The sequence below is a fragment of the Lycium ferocissimum genome, chromosome 11 (assembly GCF_029784015.1).
Source record: "Lycium ferocissimum isolate CSIRO_LF1 chromosome 11, AGI_CSIRO_Lferr_CH_V1, whole genome shotgun sequence".
NCBI lineage: Eukaryota > Viridiplantae > Streptophyta > Magnoliopsida > Solanales > Solanaceae > Lycium > Lycium ferocissimum.
In genome coordinates this window covers 54792753-54813090 of record NC_081352.1, presented here as the reverse complement: position 1 = coordinate 54813090, position 20338 = coordinate 54792753, and the positions used below count along the sequence as shown (strand labels likewise).

The 20338-nt window shown below is 31.2% G+C and overlaps 1 protein-coding gene across 1 annotated transcript; it reads right to left on the bottom strand.

The window, feature by feature from the left end:
- Nucleotides 1-2573: 2573 nt before the first annotated feature.
- LOC132037386 (protein OXIDATIVE STRESS 3 LIKE 1-like) lies at nt 2574-6561 on the bottom strand. The gene is made up of 2 exons (XM_059427892.1): nt 6181-6561; nt 2574-3302 (listed from the first exon to the last, which is right to left on the bottom strand). The coding sequence occupies exons 1-2, from the start codon at nt 6468-6470 to the stop codon at nt 2837-2839; spliced, it is 756 nt and encodes a 251-aa protein (XP_059283875.1). The 5' UTR covers nt 6471-6561; the 3' UTR covers nt 2574-2836.
- Between the last annotated feature and the right edge of the window lie 13777 nt (nt 6562-20338).

Genomic DNA, 20338 nt, shown 5'->3' with positions numbered 1-20338 from the left:
TTTGTGATGTATTTTTAACTTGGTTTGTTTGTTGGCTTCTGTTCATAAGGCCTTAGAATGATTTTGAGAGACTAAGTATAAAAATGTTGGAATTACCGTGCTCACTGGTTCGCAACGCCTCGTTGCAACGATGATTCTTCGTTGTAGCAAGATCGTTGCAGCGAAGACATGGTTCGCTGCAACGAAGAGTGGGAAAATCCCAGGATTCGTTGCAGCGAAGGCCCCGTTCGCTGCAACGAGTCCATTGCAACGAGACTTTGGTCGCTGCAACGAAGCCCACTTAAGTCTAATGACGAGTTTAAGTAGTTATTTCGTGCCCACACTTCTCATAATCCCCAAAACAATTCCCAAGAGCATAGAGGCAGGTTTTTATGGTTAAGGCACTATTCTCCATCAAATGTAAGCCTTAATCACTAACTTTCTTCGCTTAATGTTCATATTCGATTCGTGTCTCAATCAAAAGACCCTTAACGGGAATTGAAAGGTAGAACACAAACACCAAGAAAACCCTGGAATACTAATGGGTTATTGTCTATTGTTGTTTAATGTTGTTTAATCATCTAAGAGTAGAGATTATCACTTCCAATGATGAGAACTGGATATTCATTGATGGAAATTGCTTGTTAAGACCTAGGGTTCCAATAAAAATGAGAACTTTGGCTAAATTCAGATTTGTAGGGTTGAATTGATTATAGAACCTATAAAGGGAGTTAATACGATTATTGAGACTAGAATTAGGATGAATATGTTCCTAAGGAAAGTGAACCATTGATTAAGGTAGAAGTGGAGGGGTTGTCTTCCCCAAATTGTTATTATTGAGTTAATACTCCATTACTTACTTAGCATCATGATTTCTAGACTTTGAACATTCTAAGGTATTGCAAAAGGAAAAGGTTGTTGCGAAGTGATTCCATTACTCAAATCTGCTTTGAGGTAGGTTACGGTTTACTTGAGTTAGACTTTGATCAGTTGATTGTATATGTCGTAGAATTTATAGGAGAAAGCATGTCTAGGTCTTCGGATGTGGAGTTTGGGTGATCGTTGTTAGTTATATGATTAAATTGTGTAAAGTGATTCTTTCATTGTTGAGGTTGATAAACCTGCAAATTCTTGAGACCATTGAAAGGGAGGTGTTCATATATACCCTTCAGAGACGAATTGAGATAGCTACATATTATATTATCAGTGAACAGATTATTTGTGAGTCTTATTGTGGCTTGTGTTATTTGACTATGCTTCATTGGTGTTGACCTGATACGTATTCTTGAGCTATTCGTGTGATGTGATTATGAAGCATTTATTGATGATGATTGGGACGGGACATATACATCTCTTAAGACACATTTGACAGGGGGTGACGATGTAGCCTAATTATGAGCTCGTGGTCTGAGGTTCCTTCCGGAACGAGTGGTACATGAACATCATGGGTCCAGGTCATGGCTATTTGGGGAAAATATTACCATTTAGCATATGTGTACAGATGTGGAGATTTTATCATTTATTGCATTACATTTGGCCTATCTAGTGGTGTTCTTTGTTGATGATTGGTGACTGATTTCTGAGTGAGGACTGTTCGAGGATACTTGTTGTGGTTTCATGTTTGTTGCGCCCGTCTACCTATTCCATTTATTTTATATATGTATGCATGATACTAATCTTATTCGGCCTATGATATCTACCAGTACGTGTTGTTTGTACTGACCTATACTTGCTGCACTTTTTTTTAGTGCAGATTTTGAGCGAGAGACGTCTTCCAGACCTCGCATCTAGTTCAAGTTATTCGTTACCAAAATCAGAAGGTGAGCTCCTATCCGTGCCATGCCGCCTGAAGATCTTTCTTATTTCAGATGTCTATTTTCATCCCAGACATTATGTTTATTTTAGATAGTTCTCTTCTTTTTAGACATTGTTAGTTAGAGTCCTTATGCGATGACTTTCAGAGTTTGGGGATGTAATAGCTAGATTTCCGCAGTTGTTATTTATTTATATTATTGTTAGATTTTATCATTTGTTCATGAGTGATGTTTTATTATTGATTTAAGTAATTGAAATTGATTTAATAATGGGTTAAGGGATCAATTCGCCCACTATAGGACTAGTGAGTGCAACTCACGTTTGTTTAGGACGTGACACCTAATCACCAAGTATAAAAATTGCATCCGTCATGAAAATGTGCAAACACTCGTACTACTCAAAACTGGTTGAATTTAAATATTATTAGTTTTTGAAACGTACTTATTCGATAATGTTTAACTAATTAAATTTGCATATGAACGTAAAGGAAGATGAAGATGTTAATTAAGACAACTATATCACAAACAGATTCATGTACCTGACGATGTATTGGTGTTGAATATGCTATAAGTTGTTATAAAATTATGTACTTCCATTTAATCATATATAATCATACGTTAGAAATGTAAAAAAATTGGATTTAGATTGAAAAGAAATTTTCTTCTAAAAAATTTGAAAAAAGTGAAGGGCTAGCTCACGGCCAAAGGGATTTGGGGTGTCGGGATGTAAATTGAGAAATACACCAAAAAGAAAATCTACAGATTAAGCAGACACCAAACTGAAATATAAAATCTCTAAATTAGGCAAACACCACATTGAAATATACAAGAAGGTACACAGGAAAACCAAAGGTTAAAAGTACGCAGAAACAATTACATTCTTAAATGACTCCAATATTTGATATGCCTTGAGGAATAATTACAGAAGCAGGGCGAAAAACTGAAGCCTATAATTGCTAAAATAAGCCAACCTCCATTGAAACCTCTCTGAAGTTAGGTTCATAGGGTGACGTGAAATTAAGTTATCGTCAAGATATCTCTCTCTATTCCTTTATGCCCATTAGGCTGGGAGTTGCAGCAGCAGCCCCCTGCAGATCCGATAAAGAGAAAGACCTCCATGCACTCAACTTCTGTTCAGGAGGTGATGATGAGGACTCATTGCTATATCTTCTTGATTGCGGAGGCAGAGGAGGAAGAGAGAAACGAGGTGACGATGTATTTGAGTTCAAAGACTCGGAACTGTTATTGCTCTCAGAGCAACTTGAGGTTGAACCAAGAGCTAATGAGCTTCTAGAGTTTATTGGTCTCTTATATAACCCACCACTATTATTCCTTGGGAAATGATTCCGGTTCTTGTCAAAGAAATTGCTATGAGCAAGCAGGTTCTTGCGTTTCCTAGTGTATGCATTCTCCGGCTTGACCATATCTTTAAGCGAGGGACTCGATGCCGCATCTGCTAGACTAGTATAAGATTTCGATTTACCAGCATAAAAATTTGATATGCCCCTCCTGAAACGTAGCAGACGAGCACAATTAGAACATTGAAAAGAACAAGACTAATAGATTGCTCATAAAACATCTATAAGCAGTTAAAATCTTTCTAAATGACTCCTGCACCTTCTTTTCATCTTCCAGAAGATCCAAGTTCTTAGAGACTTGATTAAAACTAAAATACAAACAAAAGAAAACAAAGTTCTGCACTTCTGCTACTATCCAAGAATTCCATTCAGTCCAGGTAAGATACATTTTCAACTTCAGCAATAATGGGTGAACCAGTACACACTTTTATTTACTACTTATCTTCTCTTTCTTTTAAATGCTAATACCACCCATTGGGTGGCTTTTAAACTGAAAATATTCATTTTTTTTTTTTTTTCCATTGCTAATACACCCACGTTGGTTGAGCTTTCAAGATACCACATTGGTGGTCCCTTTTTTGGGGAAAAAAAAAAGCGATTAAATAAACATGGTCATTATTAAATAAGCTGAAGTGATATTCCAAAGCTACAATAAGCATCAGAGTTGAATATCTTTTGGTATAGTGGTCCCCCAACCTCTATCCTAACAAGGCATTACACATGCACCCATGATGGAACCGTGATTCAGAACAAATTAAAATTCAGAAAATTCCACTCATAAGCCTTAAAACCCCAATGAAAAAAATTCTGACACCTCATCCTATCCACCTGTTTGAAAGGAGTAATGAGACCACATATTAGCCCCAACTGTCATTTTTACTACCAGAACTATGGACAACAGATGAAACATCAATCACATTCATAACAACCACTCCACTAAGATTGCAAACTAGCTCCAAATTACTTTCCAGGTACAGGGTCTATACCAGGCCACACGAGATAAAGCTAACTAATTGAGAGAACAAATACTCAAGTAAGCTTTCGCATTTTTTTTTCACTGCCCAAATTAAACAAATAGGCACAAATGAACAAGTCCCACTCCAACGTACCAGATCCATTACCTAAAAAATGAAGCTTAGTTATATAGCTCACCTCTCAAGACTAAGACAAGCCCTGGTAAACATGTAAGCACTCCTTAATTCTTTATACAAAACCATCACAAAGCATGCAAAAAAGCCACACAGAGATACACACAATACTAGTAGTTACCTATAAACTTTTTATGGACTGCTTGGTTTGTGATCCAGTTAGTCAAGAATTATAATGTATAGATTGTTTCGCGATGAATAATAATAAAGGGATTGTTGTGTGGTGATAATAATGCTTGGATTGCTATATAATAATATAAGGATTAAAATGATGAATTCCATACTTTAAGGTCATTTTGTCTTTAGAAACTCTTATTGCTAAAACATCTATTCTTCTTCCACATTAAATTGTTCCAGTATATGGTATACCAGTGTAAGTAGTGTAAGTAGTACTGTAGTACAGCAATTGATTTCTGGTAGTATTAAACCCTGCAAACTTAAGCACAGTTTAATACCGAAACCAAATGTTGCATAAGCGAAACGTTTTATACCGAAACTAAACATTGTGTAAGTAATACAAAATTTTATACTGAAATTAACCTTACTTATCCTCAATCCAATAATTCCTTAATATTTATGGTCCATTTCCCTCGCAATCATAAATATTTACCACGATGCACCCTAAACCACAGTTAATTGTTACTACTACAAATCAGTTAACAAATACACACAAAACATTAACCACGCAAAATTGTAGAGTCAGAGCCCTAATCTCCATACTAAGGAACTAAAGTCAGCATCTTAATTTCAAAATATACGAGTAAATCAAATACTCCCTCTGTTTCAATTAATTTGTCTTACTTTCCTTTTTAGTCCGTTTCAAAAAGAATGTCTCTTTCCTTTTTTGGCAGCTCTTTAATTCCAACTTTCCACATGATATGTTTAAAACCACCAGATTAAAGGGCATTTTGGTACTTTCTACATGTCTTAATTTAAAATGACAAGATTCAAAAGTCTTCTTTATTTTCTTAAACTTCTTGTCAAGTCAAAACCAGACAAAGAAAGTGAAAAGGAGGAAGTACACCAAGATACGCCCTAAAGCACTACTACAAATAAGTTACTGCCTCCATCCCAATCCCAATTTATGTGACACTATTTCCTCTTCCAATCCCAATTTATGTGACATTATTTCCTCTTTAGTAAGTGCTAAAACGAAAGACACATTTCTATATCTAGTAACAAATTAACTTGAAACTTTTCAGTTTACCCATAATGAAATGATTTATAGCCACACATTTCTCCATTGCTTATTTTAGACCATAAGTTCCAAAAGTCTTCCTTAATCTTCATGTCCAAGTCAAATATAACATAAATATACACAGGGAGTAATAAATATACACAAAACATTAACCATGCAAAATTGTAGTCTCAGAGCCCAAATCTCCATGTAAGGAACTACATTCAGCATCTTAATTTCAAAATATACGAGTAAATTAAATAAATTAACCTAAAACCAATAGAGAAATTAAATATAAGTAAAGACACATACTTTATTGGCAAAACCTCCTCCAAAGATATTTGACGGTAATATAGTTGTAAAAGTAGCTCAAATACAACATACTTCTTACATAAAAGGACTAAAAGAACACACTTGGATTAATTGAAGGTCAAATGTGCTTTGTCAGGTCAAAATCAGAGTATACCTATAATTTAGGGACCAAAAATGCTATTATCTCTTATATTGTTACTCCATATTTGACCGCAATATAATTTTAAAAGTAGTTCAAATACACCATACTTCTTACATAAAAGGACTAAAAACACACATTTCTAATTGATTGAAAGGTTAAATGTGCTTCGTCAGATACCACAAGGATCAAAATCAGAATATAGCAATAATTTAGGGACCAAAAATGCTAGTATTATAGTGAAGAGACATACTTTATTGGCAAAACCTCCTCCAATGACTCCAAACTATCCAAAGCACCACCTTTGAAAGGACTCTCAACCTCCTCGCCGTCGCCGTCCGATGAAGATCCTGCCGGCGCCGGCGAGTCGTCACTGTTCCGACCAATAGAAGAAGATGACGAGGAAGATGTCCGATCATCCTCAACGCCTAGATCCGGCGACTTATACATCGCCGGAATAAACGCCGACATTCCGTGAATGAATCCTGGCCGTTCGATCTGATGATCAGTTGTTGTGTTGTTCCTCTCCAACGCAATAGACATAGTTTCAATACATATATGGAGAAACCTAGACAGTTATATGTATAGACTTTATATAGAGGAAGAGAGAGAAAGAAGACAGTTTAGAGAGAGAGAGAGAGAGATTGAGAAAAGGAATATACCAAGGTTGCTGGAAGCCTTATCTTTATCCAGACATAAGATGCATTATCTTTTTTATTTTTATATTCTCTAAAATTGAGAAAAGTGAAGGAAAAAAAAAATTGTCTCTGATCTTTGTTTGTAGGTTCAAAATAGTCCCTTAAGTATTATCTGAGCAGTTCTAGTCCTTTTAAGTTTGGGAAAACGTGAGCACATTTGGTATTTCGGTATATATTTTACCAAACTATGAATTAAATTTAACTAGATTCACCAGAAATTTCCATCAAAATCACACAAACCGCAACATAAAGAACTATACTAAATAAAAAAAATAGATTAAAACATATTAGAAATTACAGTTTAAAAAGCCGCAGCAGACTCTTTAAATATATCAAAAATAACATAAATTGCAAATCGTATAATTTCATATGTGAGTTCCGGTTAATTTTTTTCTATTTTCAAGTTTCAGGTTAAATTTAACATTCAAAGTTTGGTAAATATCTAACGGAAACCAAAGATACTCACTTTTAGTAAACTTAAAGTAGTAAAACTGCTCAGGTGATACTTAAGGGACTATTTTGAATTACTACCAAATATAAGGAACTATTATTGTAATTTTATCCTGTAAAATTCAATGATTTGCTATCGTGCATTCGGTTAAAATGAAACTGACGGCTCATCGGTTTAGGTTCAATCTAAATTGTTGGTTTTTTGAGATCTTGATGATGTTCTAAGAGATGGCAGTAATGGTGGCTGGTACTACATGATAGGAAAGACATTAGATTATTTAGCCAACCACTACAATTTCCAAGTCGGAATTTAAATAAAAAATAAGAAAAAAAAGTTGGAATATTATTTTCTTTCTTTTTAGATTCGAAATGGTGATTATGATACTTTGAATTGAATAGTGATCTCTCTTTAGTCGGTCCACTTTTTTTTTTTTTAGTTGGTCCAAATTGACTATCTTATCTAGAAGACAGCTTAGATCTGATATTGTGTTTGTTTAAAGGATTTAAAAAAAAAATAGTTTCGCATAATAAATTTGGTCGTATATAAAAAATAATGCACAAATGACTAATACAATATTTGATTTACGATACTAAATATTTAATAAATTATGTAAAGATTTGTATATTGTTTAATGACATTTCATTTCTGATAAGTTATTTAATGACATTTCATATACTACTATTATTTACTATATAATAATTCACACATTTTTATGCACCGTATAATAATTCCCTCATTATATGTATCGCGTAGAAAAATTCTACTTAACTAGTATGCGAAACAAAGAACTATTTAGTGAGGTGGTTCTCTCTTCCCTGTCAATCTATCTATCTATATAGAATAGGAGAGGCAAAAGCATGATAGGGTGACAAGTGTATCACTATAAAAAAAATGAAATAAAAAAAAAACAAAAATTCTAATTTAAAAATTGTCAAATTGTAAATAATAACTACAAAAAACGAAATTAAATAAAATTAGAAACATAAAAATTGTCAATTTAAAACTCTCTAAATGTAATCACCACAAAAAACGACATTAAAAAAATAAAAATAAAAACAATTTAAAACTGCCAATGTGTAATCACCATAATAAAAAGCCACATAATTTTTTTAAAAAAAATCTATCTATATAGAATAGGAGAGGCAAAAGCATGATAGGGTGACAAGTGTCGTCACTACAACAAATGAAATTTTTTTTAAAAATCCCAATTTAAAAACTGTCAAATTGTAAATAACTACAAAAAACGAAATTAAATAAAATTAAAAACATAAAAACTGTCCATTTAAAACTCTCTAAACGTAATCACCACAAAAAACCACATTAAAAAAATAAAAAACAATTTAAAACTGCCAATGTGTAATCACCATAATAAAAAGCCACATAATTTTTATTTTAAAAAGGATAAATAAGAAAAAGACCAAAACCAACCCAAACTATTGCCACGTCTGTATAACTTCCCTGGCAGTTTTTAAAAATAGAAATTACTTCCTTTCGTATTGATCTTTTAATTGTTCTTGATTTCTTTCTTTTTGCACCCAATAAAGAATTTCTCCACATTGAAATTATGAGTGCCCGGGGACTTTCTTAATTTATTTCAAGAACTCGTGCTTTCCAACCAGGGCAAACATGCTTGAGGTATCCACTCAAGTAGAAACAGCAAGGGGAAGACGTCACACAGGTTAGATCCGAAGCTATTTATTTTGACACGTAATATAACTTTACATAAAAAATTACAAATTAAATACGCCAGACATACATTTAAAGTGGTAAAGGAGAACGAGCAAAAAATTCAGAGACGTTTAACATTAAATGGGAAAATATAATTGATAATTTTAAATAACAGAAATAATGTGAGGGTATTTATACTTCTAACTTAATTTTTTTAAAATAAAGTAAATAATAATAAAAAAATAAATATAATTGTTAAATTTAAGCAATGAAATAATTTCGAGCAATAGAATAGAAGTATATAAGACAAGTCATACATGTTAATAAGATCACGTAAAAGTCTTACTCCCTTCTATCAATTTAAGTGAAGGTGTTTGATTAGATATGGGTTTAAGAGAAAAAGGGAAAATTATCAAAATAGTATGGTCTAAAATAAGTTATAAAAATTTCTATGGCTCATCTCATTAACAATGAAATTAAAATTTTAAAATTAAATTATTACTAAATATAGAAAGATTTATTATTTTATGAACTGATTTAGATGAAAAGAATGCCACATAAATGATACGGAAGGCGCAATTAATAAAGTAAAATAAATTGGGATGGAAGGAGTGACAAAGCTAAATAAAAAAAATTGAAAAATGAAAAAATTCTACACAACAAGTTAAAATTATTAAATTAACTAAACTCTCGTGTACGTAAGTATAATAACTAAAATTTAAAAAAAAAAAAAAAATCTTTAGTTAATACTAAAGAGAGTGAAAATGCAATTCTTATTACACGTAATACTAAAATATCAATTATTTGGCTACATATAGAAGGATTAATACTTACTCCAATCAACAATGAAAATTATTTTTGAATTATGATTGGAAAAGTCATACAATGAATAATATCATGTAACTAAAATCTTAATAAATTAAAAAATATTTAATGATGTAATATTTCTAAACAACAGAATAAAATCTAAAAATATAATATAAATAAAAATTATTTAAAATATTAGTAAATTTTATAACGAATAATTAAAAGACTTCGTTATAAGAAGAATTCAAAAGTCAACATTACGACTATTAAATACATTATTTCAATATATATATATATATATATATATATATATACATATATTAAATACTAAGTGAGAAAAACTATTGAAAATGTCACAGTTGAACAAAAGTATATAGAGGGGAACTGAGATAATCTAGGATATTTATAATTCGAAAAATAAAACAAATTAAGTAAATAATACTCAAAAAACATTATTCATAAACTTAGACAATTAAACATTTGTGAATAATAGAATAAAATTTTAAAAGTAAGAAAATATTTTAGGAGAAAGGAAAAACTTATCATATAAGTTTATATATAAAATAGGAACAAAATAGCTATTCCAAGCAATAGAAGAAAATCCTAAAAATGATTTGAAATTTTATTGAAGAGTGAGAGAAATCAACACTCCTCTATCATTTGATGTAACAATACTAATAGCCTGTTTGGCCAAGCTTGTTTTTTCCCAAAAATACTTATTTTTTTCAATAATTGCTTATTTTAAAAAAAAGTAAGCTGTTTGGCCAAGCTTTTGGGAGTAAATAAGTGCTTCTGGGGAGTAGCAGAAGCAGTTTTTCAGAAGCTAAAAAAAATAGTTTTTGCCCAAAATCACTTTTTTGAAAATCACTTTTGAGAAAAATACACTGAGAAATACTTTTTAAAAGCTTGGTCAAACACTAATTTGCGGCTCAAAAGTGTTTTTAAAATTAAATGGCCAAACACAAACTGTTTTTCGCCAAAAGTACTTTTTTGAAAAGTACTTTTGAAAAAAAAAAACACTTTTCAAAATAAGCTAATTTTAGAAACTTGGTCAAACAGGCTATAAGTAGTTGTACAATAATGATAGACAAGAAACAAAAGAGAAAAACAATATAAAAAAGGTTAGTATAAAATATAATGATAGACTTATTTGAATTTAAGATGTAAAACATCTTTTAATTATAATGATAAAAGTTATATATGGATAATATCTAGAGAAAGTCAAAACAAAAGAAAATATTTAACACTTACCAGCAACATATTAAATATAAAAATATAATCAAATGATAATTGAAATTTAATTGCACATTGTATAAAATATTTTGAATTGAAATATTTTATAACATTATGATGGGGGCATGTGGAAAAATCAGTTACTATTCACTATCAATCACTATACTTTCTCGATTAGAAAAATGTATAATATAGTTAAAATAATTTAATTTTTTGAAAAGCAAGATACAAAGTTGCTATTGTTGACTTTTTTAAAAGATTCATCGCGCGAATATTAATACTAATTTTGAGAAAAGAAATTAAGCAATATACTGTATCACATGAAAATGTCCAAAACAAACTCTCACCATGGACAAGCATAAATAAATGCAGCCCTCATCTGATGATGTTGAAGTTTAAAGAAACAAAAGGTCGAAGCTCCTTGCATCTTCTTCGACAAGGAAAACCCCTAGCCTGGGTCCTAGGGCAATGCTACCCAAACAAAACGTAGTATATTTCTTGTTTGGAATATTATGAGTATTTGAAAATGTTCGTAGTGGAATGGATATGATTCATAGTCATCCACCTTTAATTAGAAGTTTTGGTTTTAAATTTAAAAATGAAATAATTCTGATAATTCTTTTTTGTGTTTTTTTAATTAATGGGGCCTTACCTAATGCGGACAGGCCTCAAAATGGTTATCGAATATCAAATGAAAAAAGAAAAAGAGAGAGATTTGATCTTCTTGATCAAATATCAAATAGTGAGAATAGTCATATTATGTTCCTTGTTATGTTATTTGCTTCTTGATTCGACCACTTCAATATTTACTGACGGAATATATCGACGGCCTCTTGAACTTACCAGTAAGTTTCATTTAGACATTTGAACTTACCGTTCGATCTGATGATCAGTTGTTGTGTTGTTCCTCTCCAACGCAATCGACATAGTTTCAATACATATATGGAGAAATCTAGACAGTTAGACTTTATATATAAAGAGAGAGAGAGAGAGAGAAGGAATATACCAAGGAAGATGAATGCCTTATCTTTATCCAGACAAAGACATATTGTCTTTTTTATTTTTTTTATTCTCTAAAATTGAGAAAATGAAAAAAAAAATTCTCTTATCTTTGTTTGTAGGTTCAAAATAGTCCCGTTAAGTATTATCTGAGCAGTTTTAGTCCTTTAGGTTTGGTAAAACGTGAGCACATTTGGTATTTCATCATATATTTTACCAAACTCTGAATTAAATTTAACCAGATTCATCAGAAATTTCCATCAAAATCACACAAACCGCAACATAAAAAATTACACTAAATACAAAAAAAAAAAAAAAAAAATAGATAAACAAATATTAGAAATTACATCTCAAAAAGTCGCACCAGACTCTTTAAATAGACCAAAAATAACATAAATTGCAAATCTTATACTTTCATATGTGAGTTCCCGTTAATTTTTTTCTATTTTCAGATTTCGGGTTAAATTTAACATTCAAAGTTTGATAAATATCTAACGGAAACCAAAGATACTCACTTTTAGCAAACTTAAAGGAGTAAAACTGCTCAGGTGATACTTAAGGGACTATTTTGAATTACTACCAAATATAAGGAACTATTTTTGTAATTTTATCCTGTAAAATTCAATGATTTGCTATCGGGCATTCGGTTACAATGAAACTGACTGCTCATCGGTTTAGGTTCAATCTAAACCGTTGGTTTTTTGAGATCTTCTAAGAGATGGCAGTATTGGTGGCTGGTACTATATGATAGGAAAGACATTAGATTATTTAGCCAACCACTACAATTTCCAAGTCGGAATTTAAAATAAAAAATAAGAAAAAAAAGTTGGAATATTATTTTCTTTCTTTTTAGATTCGAAATGGTGATACTTTGAATTGAATAGTGATCTCTCTTTAGTTGGTCCACCTTTTTTTTAGTCGGTCCAAATTGACTATCTTATCTAGAAGACAGCTTAGATCTGATATTGTGTTTGTTTAAAGGATTTAAAAAAAAAAAATAGTTTCGCATAATAAATTTGGTCGTATATAAAAAATAATGAACAAATGACTAATACAATATTTGATTTACGATACTAAATATTTAAATAATATTTAACAAATTATGTAAACATTTGTATATTATTTAATGACATTTCATTTTTGATAAGTTATTTAATGACATTTCATATACTACTATTATTTACTATATAATAATTCACACATTTTTATTCACCGTATAATAATTCATTCATTATATATATCGCGTAAATAATGTCTACTTAAACCAAAGAACTATTTAGTGTGTTAGTTCTTTCTTCTCTATCAATTTTGAGAAAAGAAATTAAGCAATATACTGTGTCACATGAAGATGTCCAAAACAAGCTCTCACCATGCATGGACAAGCATAAATAAATGTTAGGCAACTGATGATGTTGAAGTTTAAAAGAAAACAAAATGTTGTAGCTCCTTGTACCTTCTTCGACAAGGAAAACCCCTAGTCTGGGCCCTAGGGCAATGCTACACATTAATTAACAAAATTTTGAATATTATGAGTATTTGAAAATGTTCGTAGTGGAATACATAGGAGTCATCCACCCTAATTAGAAGTTTTTTATTCGAATTCTGAAATAAAATAATTTTAATAAAAAATATTTCTATTTCTATTTTAATGGATCTTACATGAGTAGACAAACCCCAAAACGTTATCGAATATATCAAATGAAAAAAAAAATGATCTGATCTACTTGTTATGTTGTACATACTTCTCCGGAAAAGAATGTCATTTTACTTCTTGATCCGAACACTTCAATATTTATTTTTGAAGAAGTTTCAAACACATTTCTTTTAAACAATAAGGAACATTGATTTAAAATCATAGCTTATTATGAGAATATTTTAGCGTTGTAAATCATCAATAATGCCATCGATTGTTTCAAAAATCTTATTGAATCTGAATTTTAAAATGGTTAGGTTAATGGGGACGATAGAGATAACTGTTGTCTATTACATCAATTGTTTTAAAAATCTTATTGAATCTGAATTTTAAAATGGTTAGGTTAATGGGGAAGATAGAGATAACTGTTGTCTATTACACAACTTGCAAGCAAACCATTTTTAGACATAGAACGGATTGACTATCAAAATTTTGATCTCATTCCACGTGGATAAATACATTTGAATATGCTTTTGAAGAGGGAGCCCAAAAAGGTTCATAACCAAAGCTTTCAGGTAAGAGCACAATGGGTTATTATAAACATTTTCAATAAGGTCTTTTTGCCACACTATTTTGGTCATAATAGTTCAAATGGGGTAAATTCATATGACTATTTAGGTCAAATTTAATAATTTGTGCTTACTTAGGCCTCATTTGTTTGCACTTAATGGAGGTCTGAATATTCAGAAAAATGTCTATTTGTGACGGGAAAAATTGTCCCTAAAAGCCTGATTCAGGTCCCTAAAGGTCGATAGCGACCAGAAAAATCTGGTCTCTGCCCGTCGCTATAGCCTCCGCCGCTAAAGGTCAATAACGACGAGATTTTTAAAACTGGTCGCTACAGACATGTAAGGACCGGTAAAATTCCGGTCCCTAACACTTTCAGCGACTATACTTCTCATCCCTAAAATGATTCCAAGTACAAATATATGTGCTAGCTATTCTCATTTGCGACCAAAAAATCTGGTACCTGAAAGTGTTTCATGGGCCACAAAATTGTGTTCATGCAATATCTGATGCAAACAATCAAATATTTATAAACAAAACTATACAAAAAAAAAAAAAAAAAAAAAAAATTCTTTCATTTATATTCTGTAATTAGTTACAAAAAAAGCAAATAAAGTAGCTTAATAGTCACTGCATTATTACACAACTCCTCAACCAAATATATGTATATCTATCATCCTTCCTAAATAGTATAAGCTTCAGCCTAACACTCCTAGCAAAATTATAATCAACTCGTATGAAGTTTTCGGAATTGTATCTTTACTTTGTAGACTCGAGTCTTCAAAACCTGTAAAAAAAAAATAAAAAAAAATTCTTAAGATAAACTACCAAGATCGACTTTAAATATTGGTCGAATAATAGTTAAATATCATTATTACATATACCAAATCAACATGTTCGGTACTAGTTGCAATATAACAAATTTTAGCAAAAAGAACGTAGAATTTGACCATTAAATACTCTGTTTTGATATAGCTAGTCAAACAAGACTACAGAGTTAAAAATAAGTTATAATGACAACAACACCAACAGTTACATATTCTTCCTATTTAGACTGTTCATCAAATAACACCAATACCTTACTAATTGCCGTTTTGACAATTGTTACCTTTTCCCTTGTAGGAACGATTGCACTGAGTTCCTGAATGTATTTCCAAAAGCAAAAGGTCAGATTTAAATTTGGCAAACTGAAATACACAACATAACTCAGGAATTATATGACATTAAACTACACTAAGTCAATTTTTTTTTTTTTTTTTAAGTCTGGAAAAGCTTGTCCAGCAATAGAATTTTTAAGTAAAGATACCTGCAGGGCAAGTCCTGATCAGTTGTTCATTTCATGTAATGACAGTTAAAGGAATTAGAGCAGGGGAAAACTCTCAAGAACAAAGAGATCAAAAGTACATCAATAAAAGGAAAAATAATGCATTTCAGGAGAAAAACAACAAATTGTTTGATTCAAGCACAAAAAAAAAAAAAAAAAAAAAAGAAACCAACAACAACAAAGGTCGTGTGAAATTCACGGTCACATCTGCTTAACCAGAAATTCAGCAAGCATACCATATAGAAAACTGTTAAAAAAAATCCACCTAGCCACTTCAATACAAAAGCAGATAAATTATACCCATAACCCACCCACCCCACCCCCCCCCTCCCCCAAAACCAAAAAAAATAAGAGGCAAAAGTGGATCAATAAGTTGGTATGTTGACCATAAAAAACATAGTATAACTGCACCATTTAGAAGGAGTTATGTGATATACTGGTAACTGGTATACCTAATGAAATAATAAAGCCTTTGTATTAATAGATAGGAAAAATCAAAAGGGTATCTTGTTAATTTTGTTAATACACAACAACAATATACCAAGTGTGATCCCACAAGTGGGGTCTGAAGTAGGAATACATACAACAGGTGAACGTGAAATTCAAGGAATCCATCAAAAATAATAAGAGGCTAACCTGTAACACACAACAATCCTCTTGCCCTCAACTTGATATGAAAAATCGCACTTGGAATTGAAGTGTTCTACTGAGATGTATAATGAAAAAATTACAAAAAAACATTTATCTTGATGAGTTTCTTCAGTAATACATTACTTGAATCGCTGGATATATGGCAATGCAACAAAAGTAATAAGGGTACATAAGTATCTTCCTTTAGCTATTCAAAGAACTTTTTCATGTTGACATACACGTTTCCAGATTACTCACCTGTTAGGAAGCGCGCAAGCCTTTTCTGGAGTCATATAACAATATAAGGAATATGATAGTGACCCAACTCAACATTTGACCGCACCCCACAATCAGTCTGGGCACTTGAAAGATAATCAGCTTTAGTGCCCCTCCATTTCAGTGCCATCACTTGATCCTGATAAAACATGATTGAAAATAAGAATGCTAATACAAATAATCAGTAATAACAAAATCATTAGGAATACATTCAATCAAGTGCTAACAATCATTAAATAGCGAAATGAGATTTTTAAGATAAGTATATATTGGTTTATTACCAATAAGTACAAATATTAAAATAAGAACAAAATCCTACTAGTATATTAAATAGAATGGAGATACCAAAAGACAGAATAAAGCATCACAACCATCAGGAGCCTAATAAATTCAAGGTCATATTTCAGCCTGGATTTAACAAAATCCACAAAAGAATTTACAAGATAGAAGAAACTTAGTGCATAGACAACCGTTCTTGAATACACAAATAAACTGAAGGTCAAAATTCAAGTACTCGTGAAATCAGAACATATAGATCTTACTTGGAATTATCTCGCAGTCCAGTTAAACAGTAGTTTCCTTTAATTACTACAGCAGAGAGCAAACAAATGTACTCTTGGCCTTAATGTATATTAGCATATCCATCCATACATTTATCTAGAAATGAGTAGTAGTAAAAACTGTATGGTGTAATAGTTAATAAAGTAGCATCAACATAATGAGTTAAGAGCAGATACATAATCCTCCTCTGATGCATTTACACAGTGAGTGGCTCCACGCAATTTCTCTTTATGCAATTTCCGATCTTGCAACAATTTAGCTTTCTGAAATTTATCATTTTGCAGTAAGTTAGTTTCTACAATTATGGACATTCTCAATGTCAAAAACTAACAGAGGTACGTGCAGAGCCCTAAATCCACGTCAATTGAGAAGGTAATACAGCTAAATTATTAACATCTTAGAATCTACCGAAGGAATGGTTGCAATTTGTATACTTTCCAGACTACCACATAAATTTCAAGGCTTATTATGCTATCAGTCTTAACGTTCTTAAAAAATGAGAATAAGTAATAAATAATATTCTCTATTCAACGCCTCTTCCATGACATCCCCAAACAAATGTTATAAGATTTTGATGCAACCTTTAATTTAAATTTTAGTATTTGTCCTCTTATCAAATGAATAAACCGAAAGAAAATTAGTAAAGACTAATGAACAGGGGCAGGTGGTAACTGATATGATTTGAAGTAATCAGATCAGTCATATTATGCCCTGAGGAAGCATTACTCTGTACCCAAAGCAGTAAACTTCATGGCAAGTTACTACCATTACCTCAAGATAAACAAATGATGACCCATACATCATAACCATTAAAACCCCACAGATAACAATAAAAAGGAACAAATAACATATATTGTAAGTCCTCCAAGAAATAGTGACCATTATCCTAAAAAAAAATCTCCCAATAAATAATCAGAACCTAGGCATGCTGCCATATGAAAGGAACAAACAACGACCCTCTAATCTAAACCATATGAATCCCACAAGAAAATATTATTTGGTCTAAAAGAAGCATTAAAATCTAGTATCCTAATGTATGATACATATCAAGTAGCAAAAATGGTGGCATAAAATTTGCTATAAATCTATACATATAACAGAAGACATATAAAGGTTGGGATGAGAGGGGCGGCGTGGGTCCTTACTGTGGTGCAGTGGTGAAGATCGAACATGAAACTGCTAGTTTAGCCAATTGATCTATCACTGAATTATAATAGTTTCCTTGTTACAATAAGCAAATGAAACATCCATCCATAGCTTTTACTATTAACAACACAACAAATAAATCACTTTTCACTATTAAATTAATTTAGCAATTGGTTAAGATGGGTATTGAGTTCAATCCCAAACTTATTCTACATAAAGCAGTACAAATTGATGCTTAGAATATCTTCCCTGAAACAAAAAGACAAGCATTTATCCAATATATAAGCAGTTCATTCATGCAGATACTTTTTATTTACTAAATTGAGAAAATTTCTTGACAAAATTTATGTTAGAAAATGAAATGAGAAAATTATCAAGGGAAACATAATCCAACTAGGATTGAAGAAACAAAACTAGAAACACCTTATAACAAACAAGCTCCATATTCAAGAATCTAATCCATCAATTGGAAATCAACCAAATAGGCGGAATGCTTTGGACTAATAGTCCCTTTTTCGCTGAATGCTTAGAGTCCAGATCTGAAATCACAGATCAACCACATAGACAAAAAAGAGTGAAAATTTATCCTAATCTTAATCATTCAGATTCAGCCCATTAAGTGCATTTGTTTTTAGGGTCTGAATTTTAATTATCCAGATTCAGCCCATTAAGTGCATTTGTTTTGTTTCCTTATAAAACCTCTTAATGGATCTGAATCAGATCTGTAAGAGAGTCTTATTCCATTCAAACTCATTAAATTAATACGGTTATTCACCTTTCACGCTCTGTTTTCTCGACAAAAAAATCTGTCACGCCTTTCTTCTTTTCTCAGCACAAATTTCCTCTTTAACTGATGAACTTTCATAATCACTACAAGTATATTGTATACTTAGTATTTTTTACGTTCACAATATGTTTGGGTGTATTGATGTCTATCAACCTACTGCCTAGTATTGAGGTTTTTGATAATATAGTATTATACCATTCTGTAGTTCTGGTTGAGAAACTCAAACCCATAGGAAAAGATTAACGCACCAATCACACCAAGCAGGTCCTTTTCTATGTGATTTTGGCATTTTGTGGTACTCTTTTTAATTGGGTCTGTACTATTAAAGCAGAGCAGGAATGTTTTATAGCAAGTTTGCAGAAAGTTTTGATCTTTTTAGGAAAAGAAATATCTTTGAACTGCAGAGTTTTGAAAATTTACTGGGAATTTTATGAGTTTTGTGCTCAATTTTGAAATTTTACAGAGTTGAATTAAGTGTTGAAGTTCGTTTTTTCATCTTAAGTAGAGAAGGGTTCTGTGTTTTTCTCATCTGGTTAAGAATTTTTGAAATTTTGTCAGCTTAGTTCTTGGAAACTATGAAAAATTATCTACTACTTTTTAAAATCGTAAGTGAACAAGATTTTGTTTAGCTGCATGATTTTTTTTAATTTAAAAGATTAAGTTATGTTGAATTCAAAAAAAAAAAAAATCATGTTACCTTGTTACAGTAGTTTTTATATGGTATATAAATTTTAGTTTGCATTTCAGATAGTTTAAATTTTTTTAACAAAGATAAATATTCAAAATATTATTTTCTATCAAAAAATATAAATTATTATGCTGCAATGAGATTTTTATACTGTAATATTTTATTGATATAGTGTAATTTCATATGCACATTCAGTTATTGAAAACAAACAGTCTTAATGATTCTGTGTTCAGATCTAGAGACCACATCTTAATATTCAGATTTGCATTCAGATCTAGACATCTAGATCTTAATGCACATCTTAATATTCAGATCTGTATTCAGATTCAGACGTCTTAATCTTAATGAAAACAAATGAGACCTTAATATCATTTCTATCTTTTCTTCTCAAATTTTATTTTAATTTAAAATTGTGCAATAGAGTTATGCTGGTTTTTACATTAGTGTGGCCAAATTTAGGTCAAATTAGTGTGGCAATTTAGCAACTCTCAAAGATTTTTCAGCCTACAATATGAGCGTAAATAAGGAGAGTGATTTGGTGCATTAAAATTTGTATCCCACATTAATATCTCCTGATTAGGCGGGATTCGAGACACGAAATAATAAACTAATGTAATACATGTGTTTTATAAGAAATTTATCTTAATATATTATTACTTCAATATTTGATTATCAAAATTAAATTATATATAGATATCGGGTGCTGATTAATAGAGTCAATTCCTTATATGGTCATTGAACTTGTTGAAAAATCCACTAAAGAAACTGTAACACTTCGTAAATCCGAGTTAAGTGTGAAAGTGTCTTGGATAATTAGACTTCACTGTTTTGGGTTAAATGTAAAATACGGCCAGAGTTTACGGCCCGTATTTTGAAATACGGTCCGTATACCTTGGGCGTATTTCACCCACCATCTTAAGTGGCTCACTGTTTTGATATCATA

Excerpts from the sequence above, each read along its gene's own strand:
- LOC132037386 (XM_059427892.1), bottom strand. The coding sequence starts at position 6,470 with ATGTCTATTGCGTTGGAGAGGAACAACACAACAACTGATCATCAGATC. Across the intron at positions 3,303-6,180 it reads GAGGAGGTTTTGCCAATAAA|GAGGGGCATATCAAATTTTT; the intron begins GTATGTCTCTTC and ends GCTACGTTTCAG.